Source organism: Chelonia mydas, chromosome 11, assembly GCF_015237465.2.
Source record: "Chelonia mydas isolate rCheMyd1 chromosome 11, rCheMyd1.pri.v2, whole genome shotgun sequence".
In the NCBI taxonomy this organism is placed as follows: domain Eukaryota; kingdom Metazoa; phylum Chordata; order Testudines; family Cheloniidae; genus Chelonia; species Chelonia mydas.
The window spans coordinates 39,816,845-39,829,096 of record NC_051251.2 but is presented as its reverse complement, the minus strand read 5'-3'; the positions used below and the strand labels follow the sequence as shown (position 1 = coordinate 39,829,096).

General features: G+C 40.1%; 1 protein-coding gene across 2 annotated transcripts in view; it reads right to left on the bottom strand.

Annotated features, from left to right (window-relative positions):
* The window catches only part of HAT1 (histone acetyltransferase 1), a 45,679-nt gene extending 34,284 nt beyond the window's left edge, over positions 1 to 11,395 (bottom strand). Inside the window, exons 1-2 of one of the 2 annotated variants that reach the window (XM_037913012.2) lie at positions 10,943 to 11,395; positions 4,628 to 4,699 (exon numbers count right to left, since the gene is read on the bottom strand). In XM_037913012.2, coding sequence (XP_037768940.1) covers positions 4,628 to 4,699; positions 10,943 to 10,949 — 79 coding nt within the window. In that variant the 5' untranslated portion in view covers positions 10,950 to 11,395. The other variant, XM_043525496.1, reaches the window with a different exon arrangement.
* Positions 11,396 to 12,252: the final 857 nt, after the last annotated feature.

Sequence of the window (12,252 nt, the reverse complement as noted above, 5' to 3'; positions counted from 1 at the left end):
AGAAAGTCACACCAGTGACCTAGTGGAAGTCACTTAAGCACTTGGATTCGGAGACTGTTGAAGTGATAATCTCACTTTTAACAGCAGTAGCTTCTTCTGCCAGTATAGAAAGAATATTTCCTTCCTTTGGACTAATTCATTCCAAACTGAAAAATCGTTTGGGACCTGAAAAAGCAGGAAAGCTTGTTTTTCTTTTCCAGATTACGAACAAACAGGAAAATGAAGGTGAAGACAACTGAGTTAACTGCAGAAGCCAGTATTTTAAGTTTCTCATGTTGACCTGGCTGACATAGCCAATTTTTTTTTTTTAATATTTCATTTAACTATTTTAGTTAAACAATTTTAACAAAAACAAATCTGATTTTAAAAAAACTTGAATGTTTAACTAAATTCAAAATCATATGCTTGTTTTGTTAAAATATTATATGTTTTAAGTGTCTGTCTGGTGATGTTCTTATCCTAATACAGCATGGCAAGAAAATCCTCCAAATTATTACTGATTAACCTGTTGAATTAGAGATGGTTCACCTCCCAATGACTTCATAAATATCTGCTTCAATTACCTTTGGTAAATGAAATAACCAAACAATCATTCATTTTCTGACATAGCTGTAAAACTAATCTGAAAAGTTTTCAAAATAAATCACTTAAAAATGTATAGTGTGTACCTTCTAAAAATGAAACTTACATCTCTGAGTTGTGAAGAATATGTATTAACGTTATAACAACCAACAAGAATGTACTTTTATCTAGAAATCTGTGATTAAATCGAGTCTTCCTGACTAGTAATTTAAATCAAATTCACCCTGTCTACAGGCAAGCTGTAACACCATTAAAACTGGAAAGAAGAAGTTAGTTTACACAACCATTTGTTTGTAGTATATTTTCATAAGGGCAATATTCAGAAGATTTTTTCATCTAGTGGTAGTTCTAGAATGCTAGTAAACCTTGCTAATGCTACACTAACAATTACCCAGGAGGCCTGTTATTCACTGATTTCCCACCCCGCAACAATTAGCAAGCAAAGACAATACAAATCCAGGACACCGCATTAAAATATGAACAATGCACATTTCGTATTATTTGTAGTTTAGTTGTATTTATGCTTCACACTGTCCCTGAGAAAAGAAATCTTTGCACTATGAATCTTCACTACATCTGCTTTTACATTTTTATTAAGAGCAGCACAATCACTGCTTTGCATAGATAAGTTTTGCAGGTCACCAACGTTCTGTAGTACCAAAGTACACACAATCAAAATTATACCTCTAGGTTTTTACTGTACTTTCAGGACATTTGGTTAAGTGACAAAGTTTAATTTTCATCCGTTTATAGTGTTATGCATTCAAAATAAATCTGTTATTTAAAATGTTTAACAAATTGAGATCTCTACTGAGAAATTGATATATTTTCAAACTTATGTATTTAATCATTAAAATAGAACATCACTGTGGTCACTATATAAAATTACAGACTGGGGCAATCCCATAGAAGCCAAATCAATCTACCGATCTCTTTGCACATATAAGCATATATGTAACATTGCTCCCCCACTCTGTCAGTCTTCTCTGTACTTGTGAATAAGCAAAGTATACAGTCAGTTGCAGGTGATTCAAATAATGCAGCAAGGAGTAGAGAGATCCTGTTATGTGCTAGATCTAATGCTTCTATCACTTAATGACATGAAAACCAGAACACACATGTAAGCAAAAAAACTGCACCAGTCCTGAGACTATTTTAACTGATTATACTGACTTTGTTAATCTCAATAAACAGGTTACTTATTTATTTTTCAGCAATATAAAAATATTCACCACAGATGCATCAACACAAATGCAATAGCTTACTAAAGCTGTGTTTTATTCACACTGTGGACTAATTGCAGTTACTCTATAGTTAAGGTTACAACAGTGTTTCCACCATAAGTCTGCTTCGCCTTAATATCAGTAGGCGAAGTCTAAGGTTGAGGTAGAATTTTTCTGGAAAATTGTGAATGATTAGGATAAGGGGCTTCTGATTTTCAACACCTCAAAAACAATAGTCTTTTCAGAGTTCTAGAAGTCAACACATTTTGCATCACTTTACTGCCCCCTTTTTAGACATTTAACAATATCTTCTATGATGGAAAAACATGTAATAGGGCATGATGTGAAAAGCTAGCAATTGCAGAAATCATTGTAAAAATAAGTTTATATCCAGTGTGTTAAAATATATTCTTGTACAGTAAAATATGATAAAGATGTAACTGACGGGAAAAAAATAAGTTCTTGCCTCATCCAATTTCGGATTTCTGTGACTTCCATGGAAGTTCTTTCCTACATTTCTGAAAACTCTACAAGTATCTACTACACCCACATTAAAAAAAAATAAAAATCAGTTAAATGAAGTTTTGTAAAAGTATAAAGTGTGCAGTGGTCAATATATGCATTACAATGGCAGTTTGCCTATACCCTTAATTAAGGGGAGGCCATTCAAGACACTATAAATTGTATATTTGATTAGTGTATGATAATGAATACACGTTTAGTGTTTACACATGTAGGCAATGTTGCAGAGTTAAGCTTGTTATTGGAACCTTCATTTTTGCATTTCCTGCCTGCTGTCAAATATATAACTTTATAGCTGCTTTAATGCATCTTTATACATTTAAAATGAGAAAACTAAGGTGTAAACAAAGAAGGAAGAAATGCAAACGAGGAGCTTCCAGATAGAGAAAGCAGTCCCCGCACCTACAATAGCAAAAAGGGACAGAAAGGCAACCATTGCTAGATTCAGAAAGCAGATACGCAGAACTTGCCTGAGGCAAGCCCATAGAAAGTTTTAATAAGACAAAGCACTTTTGAAATGAGTGAGGGTCCATAAAAGGTGATGTACTCCTACTTCTTTGTACACATGCAGGAAAAACAAACGACATTTTCGAGGAGGAGGGAGACGCTGCAAAGACATGCAAGGAATAGAAGTGGTTGATCCTGAGGATCCTCTTCAGTCTCAAGTTGGAACAGGAGAATAAAACAGAAAAGGAAGACTAGAATATGGAGATATTAATTAATTTTAGGGGGACGATTTGAGATTTTTTCATATTAATGTAATAGCTCATTTAATTGGTAGCCAAAATTCAAATACACCCCATTATTTCCATCCCTTTTGAAAAATGTAGGAGGAAATGACAGATTGTCTCAAAACACAAAAGTGAAAATTAAATCCCCATAAAACATGATATTTTCAAGAAAGTATATGTAAAACAATATTTTTTTAATCTGAGGAAAATGGTTTTACAAATCCAATATTTAAAGCTTTAAACTACTTCAGTTAGAACAAAATTTTGGCTTACAAGTTTTTAAATTGAGTTCATATTATGAATTCAATTTTAATTATAGACGAAATCAGCTTATTAAATGCTCATCTTCTCCAGAATAGAGAGAGAATGAATGTTTCTTTATTGTTTAATTTTTCTACTTTAGAGTAAGCGTTCTCTTTTCTTTCCCACTAACCTGGAGTATTACACATACTCTTGGTCCTCAAAGCAATACTCTCCTACCCTGAAAGTCAAACACTAGTTTGATATTAGCTCTCTTTCAGTATTCTGAAGATTGCTGCTGCTCCTCTTCCAAACTTAGGCCCCCCTCTTAGTACCTTTCAACTATGCAATTGGGTCATATCAGAGGAACACTTACCCGCAGGTAGAAAAATTTAAAGTTACAAAGATATGGTTTATTCTTCTCCTATTGCAAAACTTTTATTGACACTGATAGGCTTGTTTAAGTTAAATTATGTTGCATCCACATCCAGCAGAGTTCTAAAGTTCTTTTTTGCATTTTAGATGTTGTTTAGGTAAATTCACTACGGTGAAACCCAGAATTGCAGATATTTTCATTCAGATTTCCCCTCCCCCCAAAAGTTCTCATTAAAAACTCTTAAACCATCCAGAAAGTCAATGAAAATGAGAGAGACTATTTATGGAGTATTTTCTTTCAGACCACAACCAGGATTTCATACTATTTTACTAAGTAGCAAGAATGCAAGATCCCTTTTCTGGAAAAAGTAATTTAAAGAATTAATGGATAGTACAAAATTAATGCATAATTGGATATTTGATACTGTGCAACTAAAAAAATACACCGTTGAGTAATACTAATTTTTTCACTAAATCCACTGAGAGGTCAAAGGTACCCTCAAGAGAGCTGAATACCAAAGACATGGAAGGAAAGGAAGAACTAGAAGAACAGAACTGCTGTGTCCCTTCCCTCCCAGTATTATCAGCATGTACTGAATGCCACATAAAAATAAGGGATGGGGCAATTTCAGCATATCACTAATTTTAATGTAGGTTTACTAAAGTGCTGAAACCAACTAAAGGATCATTCAACACACATTATGGGGAGGTGGGACTCCCTTTATTTGCATGAGTCCTTCAATGATTATTTCTATACTCGCGTACTTTATCTCCACTGAGCCCAGGGAACTAGACATTGTTAAACTACACTTATATTTACACTTCATGCAGTGTATGGTGAATAGAAGAAAGTGAACAAACTTTTACTGGACAAACTTTAAATATCAAGCAATGGTTCTAAAATACTTGGTAACATACTGCAATACCAAATGCAAAGACTTGAAAACAAATTACCTAATTTCAGCTGAATTGCTTCATTTGTATTACACTTGAACTCAGCCAACTTCTTCTCCATAGCACTGAGCCCTGGGAAAAAAAGTTTATGCAAATCATTATTTAAACTACGTACTGCCACAATCCAAGGGAACATGTTTAAAACAATAAGGTTCTCATTTAAACTTTACAGAAGTAAAGAAATAAATACACATCAAAAACACTTCAATTTGTCTCTTTTCATATGTGGATTCTCATTTTTAAACAGGACCCTTTAGAGATGTAACTAAATGTTATGTAAATCTACAATATACAGAGAGTAATTACACACAGAATTACTCTGTGCATCAGAGTGGCAAGAACCATTTAGAGGGTACAGAAATACCCTAGTTCATATTTTTTGAATAAGGGGCTACCATTTTTTACAATTAAAAAATACAGTCCTCTTAGTAATGCAAACAAGTCAGCTAAAATATTTCTGGTTTGGGGGGTTTGTTTGTTTTTAAACAATAAAGAGAACTGACATTTTGTAAAAACTAAAAAAAAAAATTCTTGGCAAAGAACTTGTATTTTAAATTTCAGCCAGTAGTAAATATGCTACTGGCTGAAATTTAAAATACTGTACAAGTTCTTTGCCAAGAATTATTTTTCCAAAATGTTGTCAGTTCATTTTGGAACACTGATGTTACAAATAGAAATATCGTGAAGATTTTCCTGACAAGAGTTGCATCAGCGGATACCAAAAAGTATGAAACTTCACATTAAACAGGAACTATTAGCAGCTATGCATTATTTTTTGTTACATTTGTTTTTTATTTAAAAGTTGAGCTGCTAAGGAAGAAAAAAATATTTATATTATGTAGCACTAGAAGCTCCAACGAGGATTGGGGCCTGATTATGCCAGGTGCTAAACAAGTACATATGAAAATATGGTCCATGATTCTTCAGGTTGTCTGAGAAAGTACAGGTTTCTTCCTGCTTATTTTTTGCTTTAGAAATTCAGGTCTAGTCTGCATTATTTTTCCAGGAAAACTAGAAATTAACATAAGTACCAAAAATGTGACACTTAAGCAACAGAGTGGTGAGATTTTTAATCAGACTGTTTAAAGATGTATTTTGTTGTACTGTTAACACCTTTTTAAACTCAACTGTCTTATAAACCTGCAAGGAAAGATGCGTGTTAAATATTCAGATGAGTTTGTTTTTTAAGTTGCTGGTGTTCCTTTAATAAATTACATCCTTTGTACCTAGCAAAACCTGTATTCTTACATCAGTTTTTGGACAGTTTACGTGTACTTGTATTAATTAGGCCTGGTCTACACTTAAAATTTAGGTTGACATAGCCAAGTCACTTAGAAGGTAAAAATCCACACTCCTGGGCGAGGGAGCTATGCTGACATACCCTGCCACCATGCACTGAAAAATGTGTCTGTTGGACAAATTGTAGTTAAAAGCTGTGTGGCCTCCATTCTTTACGTAAGCACAAAAGCCCCATACAGAGAATAGCTAAACCAACAGTTTTTAAAAGTACTATACTGTAGTAAAAGTGGTTTCATATGCTAATTTACACCAGCTGTATATACTTATTTAAACGCACATAACCACGAATCAAGAAATATCAGACATGGCTTCGTGGCATGATGTTGAATCAATACTTTCCTGTAGGTTCCTTTGTATTTCTCTCAAGTTTCAGTTTCAGACTGGATTTGATGCATTTTATGAAACACGAGTAGGACAACAGTAAAAGAATACTGAAGCACTGACATGGATCTTATTTTATATAAATAGATCAGTAACTGCATAAGCCAAAAATCTTTAAAATTTAGTTAGTAATCAACAATTATTTGAAACAAAAGACCAAAACGTGAAAGGCGTGTGCCCTGGGGAGAGAGAACTACGCCACTAAGGGGGACTTCTCATGGACTATTGATTACACCAAAGGCTTAAAAAGTGTGTTTTAGCACCTGGGCTTTATTACACTGGGAAGCAGTCACTCAAAGAGATTGGGGGTAGGGTGGGTAACCAGTTGAATATGACAGGTTTCAGAGTAGCAGCCGTGTTAGTCTGTATTTGCAAAAAGAAAAAGAGTACTAGTGGCACCTTAGAGACTAACAAATTTATTTGAGCATAAGCTTTTGTGAACTACAGCTCACTTCATCCACTATATTTTCCACTGAATGCATCCGATGAAGTGAGCTGTAGCTCACGAAAGCTTATGCTCAAAAAAATTTGTTAGTCTCTAAGGTGCCACTAGTACTCCTTTTCTTCAGTTGAATATGAGCTCCCAGTACAATGCTGTGGCCAAAAGGGCTAATGTGATCCTTGGATACATGGACAAGGGAATCTTGAGTAGGAGCAAGAGGTTATTTTACCTCTGTATTTGGTACTGGTGCAACCACTGCTGGAATACTGTGTCCATTTCTAGTGTCCACAAGTCAAGAAGGTTGATAAACTGGAGATGGTTCAGAGAAGAGCCAACAGATTAAAGCAGAAGTGCTCAAACTGTGGGTCGGGACCCCAAAGTGGGTCGCAACCCCATTTTAATGGGGTCGCCAGCAGGCTGACTTAAGACTTGCTGGGGCCCAGGACCAAAGCCCAAGGGTAGTGGGGCTAAGGTTACTAGCCCTCTACCTGGGGCTGGAGCCCTTGGACTTGGGCCCCCTGGCCTGGGCAGTGGGTTTTGGACCCCACCCGGGGCAGCAGGGCTTGGGCGGGCTCAGGCTGGCTCAGGCTTCAGTTCCCCCTCCTGGGGCCCTGGAGTAATTTTTGTTGTCAGAAGAGGGTGGTGGTGCAATAAAGTTTGAGAACCCCTGGATTAAAGGATTATGCAACATGTTTTATAGTGACAGACTCAAGGAGCTCAGTCTATTTAGCTAAACAAAGAGAAAATGGAGGGGTGACTTGATTACAATTTGTAAGTACCTACAGGAACAAATATTTGATGATGGGCTCTTCAATTTCACAGAGAAGGGTATAACATGATCTGATGGGTGGAAGCCAAAGATAGATAAATTCAGACTGGAAATAAGAAGTTAAGTTCTATCACTGAAGGTACTTAATCACTGGAACAATTTACCAAGGGTCATGGTGGAGTCTCCATCACTGGCAATTTTAAAATCAAGATTGGATATTTCTCTGAAAGCTATGCTCTAGGAATTATTTGGAGGAAGTACTATGACCTGTGTTACACAGGAGGTCAGACTACATGATCGCAGTGGTCCCTTCTGGCCTCGGAATCTATGACTTCAGTAACTCTGCCAGAGGTTATGGGTCTATTACAGGAGCAGGTGGGTGAGGTTATTTAGCCTGCAACGTGTAGGTAGTCAGCCTAGATCAGTGGTCCTCAACCTGTGGCCCAATCAGCACATAGCTGCAGTCCACGTGACATCCTCAGGGCCATACAGGTAGCATTGGATACGGCCAACAATGGTAAATAGGTTGAGAACCACTGGACTAGATGATCATGGTGGTCTCTTCTGGCCATAAAGGCTATGAGTTATATATTTCAGAACCTAATGCTGTTATGAGGTAGTGGGTGGCTTTTCTTCCTCCTAGTTTTTAAGTCTGTGCATCACATTGCACTAGTGTTAATAAAATGACCCAATATTACAGAGACAGAGCATATGAACCTCTCCAGGGTGGACTGATTTAAAATCACCAATTTTAATCACAATTTCATCTTTTTCTGCATTTGTACTATTTTGAGGAAAAATAATTCAAGATGTCAATTCTCATTGGTTTATAATCATTAATACATAATATAGCCTCCACACTAAACCTGGTGCTGCTTTTCACTAGCCCGGAGGATACACTATTACAAAACTTACATACATTTTTCAGATTCTTAATGTTTACATTTTTATTGTATAAGCAAATGAGGAGTTTCTTATCTATTTGATTTTTTGTTTTTCCACTTGTGATTTGTGTCAAGCTAAATTTGGATGAAAACTATAATTCAATTAAAAATGCACAAAAACATATTCAAGTTTTTTTATTAGTTCAATAAAGCTACCTTAAATGTGCTGAATACATAAGAAATAAATTTATCAAAACCTTGCCTTTAAACTAATATATTAAACAAAGGCAGTATTGTCTGTACTTAGTGAACTGAACTGATCTGTGGTCTCCATGATCTTCAATATTTTAGAACAAGTAAGTTTCAGTCTCTCATACCTCATTTTTACTTAGTCTGAAAGAAGAAAACTGCTGTTTTTTCGACTCCCAATCAATGTCTCAACGTTGAATGGACTACTCATTCAGCTGAACAAACAGAATGAAGAAAATATTCTCTCCACACCTGGAGAAGAGGCTATTGCTGTCCAGAGCAGGTTTAACACTTCACAAACTGTTTCCAGGTGGTTAGCTATTGACTTCCACCAGTTCAGTGGCTTTACTTTCTTTACAACTTCAGAAGCAAACGTACTGCTTGAATATGATTTTTTTAAATTTAAATTATTTTAATAGATTGTACTAAGTTTAGGCATAGGCTGTCAATTTCAAATTTAATTTTAAATAGTTTTTTTAAATGTACTTATTGTAAATTTAAAAAATCAAAAATAAATCAGTTTAAGTTACCATTTTTCTCCACTCCACCTAACAGGAGCAAATCTACACACACTAATCTCAGTCAATAGGGCACGGACAAAGATGCCCACTCCCACTGAAACGTGTTGAAAAAGTTGAGAGAAGGTAACACACAGGAGAGAAGCTATTGGACAAAAGGATGAGGAGAGAGGTGCTGGTAGGCTAAACAATTAACAAAAACAATTTAAGTGATTAAAAAAGCTTCTCCACCTCAATAAATCAGGGTTTTATTACCTTGCACTTTGAAAAACTAGTAGGGCTATGATATCACGTTGTTCAAAGAGTCCTAAGACAGACCAGCCCTTAATTTCTAATGTAAAGTACAAGCTGACACATTTGAAAAAAGGTGTCTTGCATTCAGAAAGATCATGAAGAAAAAAGGGCACAAGTGCAATTGTTTTTCTTTTGCAAGTCACCACTAACCTTGAACTGAGTAGTTTAGCCGATAGAACTTCAGAAAAGTCTGCCTAACTCTCAAAGCATTCAATAATGTGCAAAAAATAATTCCCAAACATTAGTTAATTTCTGATATCTAGTTACCTATGCATCTCACACATTTCTAGTGCACCCATCATAGTATCTAGTCAAATGCACTTGACCCTATATAGGACAATGGACTAAAACAAAGGACGTTTCTAAACCACATTATTTACAGGCCACAGTTTTACAAAGTTTAAAAAGTAAATTTTTGAAGTTTTTTAGACCCATCTCATAAATCAGCTGAAGTTTGCACAAAAGATTTTGCAGTTTAATTAGTTTCTGGGGATCCATAAATTTAGCATAAGCATGTTCAAAGGAGAGTTGGTACTTAAAGGAAAAATTTGCTACTACCCTATCCAGACCATCTGTAAAGTTGTTTTTTATTGACTTAAACAGGCTGCTGTGTATTTAAGAATTGGGCAGACACCTGAAACTGGATATAGCTCACAGGTGCGAATGTATCCTTGGCCCGGACCTATAGAGCAGAGCCACTGCGGAGTCATGTTCCCTTGTTCTTCCCCAGAAGCAGGGTGCAGACACCCCGTGAAGAGTCTCATCGGCTCGTAATGAGAAAAGGAGTACTTGTGGCACCTTAGAGACTAACCAATTTATTTGAGCATAAGCTTTCGTGAGCTACAGCTCACTTCATCGGGTCCGTAGCTGTAGCTCACGAAAGCTTATGATGCATCCGATGAAGTGAGCTGTAGCTCACGAAAGCTTATGCTCAAATAAATTGGTTAGTCTCTAAGGTGCCACAAGTACTCCTTTTCTTTTTGCAAATACAGCCTAACACGGCTGTGGCTCGTAATGAGAGAGTCTTCTGGGCTCTGCTTCGCGGTAAGCGCGTCCCTTCCCACGCCTCCTTACCACACTGCGACCCGGATCCCCTCGGAGCGGCCCAGCCAGGCCGGGTCGCAGCGAGGGGAAGAGACAGGAGCAGCAGGACACAAGGAGCCGCTTTCCGGGAGCCCCGAGCGACGGGGCAGGCGGCGTGACAGGCACTAGGCACCGCACCCCGGGGACTGGCAAACACGCCGTTGGCGGCTCCCCCAAACAGCGGGGTGAGGGCGGACGGCGGGAGCTGCCGGTCCCCCCCATCCCCGCGGGGAGCAGGAAGCCCCTCCACAGCCGCAAGCAGCGGCACCGGGGAGGCCCCTATACTCCTGGGCCGCAGGACAGGCCGAGGGAAAGCCGGGGTCCCTCCCTGCACCGCGCTCGGCGAAGCCGCGACAGAGCCTGGGGCCACAGCTCGCTTCCGCCGCCACAACTTACCCGCCATTTGGGAGCAGCGGCAGCAGCCAAGTCACCCGGACACAGACCGAATCAACCCGCGCGCCCACACACCGGACGTGAGAACATAGCCACGCGCTTCCGCTCGCCGACAGCTACGGTGCGCAAAGGGGGGAAGGGAACAGGCAGCTACAGATAGCGCGCATGCTCTGTACACTCCCGTGGCATGGTAACGAACTGTCCCTTGTTATTGGGGACGCTGTGTTTTTTACAGAGTTAGTGGCTCATTTGCATAAGCCCGCCTCCCTCTAGTCTCCACCTTCCCCCTCCTCCCCCCCGATTCAAGACCTCCAGCTCCCTGCCAGCCCAGGGCCTGTTGCCTAATCCCTGTGGCTTGGCCTGCTCCCAGCTCCTGGCTCTCTTGGTCCCTGTGGCTTCAGCTCCATGCTCATGTAGAGACGGGCTGCCAGCTGTCTAATGGCACAAACCCAAACACCCCTGCCCCACCCCTGCCCGAGGCCACGCCCCTTCACCGCCCCCTCTCTGACGTCCCGCCCCCATTCTCTCCATCCTTCCTCCCTCTGCAGCGTGCTCTCGCCCATCCTCACTGGGCTGGGGGTTGGAGTGTGGGAGGGGGTGCAGGCTCTGGGCTGGGGGCTGGGGTGTAGGAGGCAGTGCGGGCTCAGGGCGGGAGTTTGGGTACAGGAGAGGCTCCGGGTTGGGGCCGAGGGGTTTGGAGTGTGGGAGGGAGTGTGGGGTGTGGAAGGAGGCTCAGGACCGGGGCAGCAGGTTGGGCTGCAGGAGGGGTTTGGGGTGCAGGCTCTGGGAGGGAGTTTGGGCATGGGAGGGGGCTCAGGGCTGGGGTAGAGGGATGGGGTGTGGGAAGGGGCATGGGGTGCAGGCTCTGGCCAGTTGGTGCTTACCTCGGACAGCTCCCGGAAGCGACCAGCATGTCTGGCTTCTAGGCTCGGGGTGACCAGGCAGCTCTGCGTCCTGCCCCTGCCAGCAGGCACTGCCCCCCGCAGCTCCCATTATCTCTGGTGACTGGCCAATGGGAGCTGCAGAGTCACCGCTCCAGACGGGGGCAGTGCGCAGAGACCCTTGGCTGCCCCTGTGCCTAGGAGCCAGAGGGATGTGCCGGTCACTTCCGGGAACCTGCCTTACACCCACCGCGCTGTCGACTGGACTTTTAGCGGCCTATTAAAATCTCCCAGATTGGTTTCAGTAGCCACTGGGAGATTGATTCCGATTCCAGGAAACTCCTGGACAATCTGGGAGGGTTGGCAGCCCTAATGTACAGTGCTCAGCCCTATACAGCCCTGGTTTTGGCTGGAGATGCTATAGTACAGATA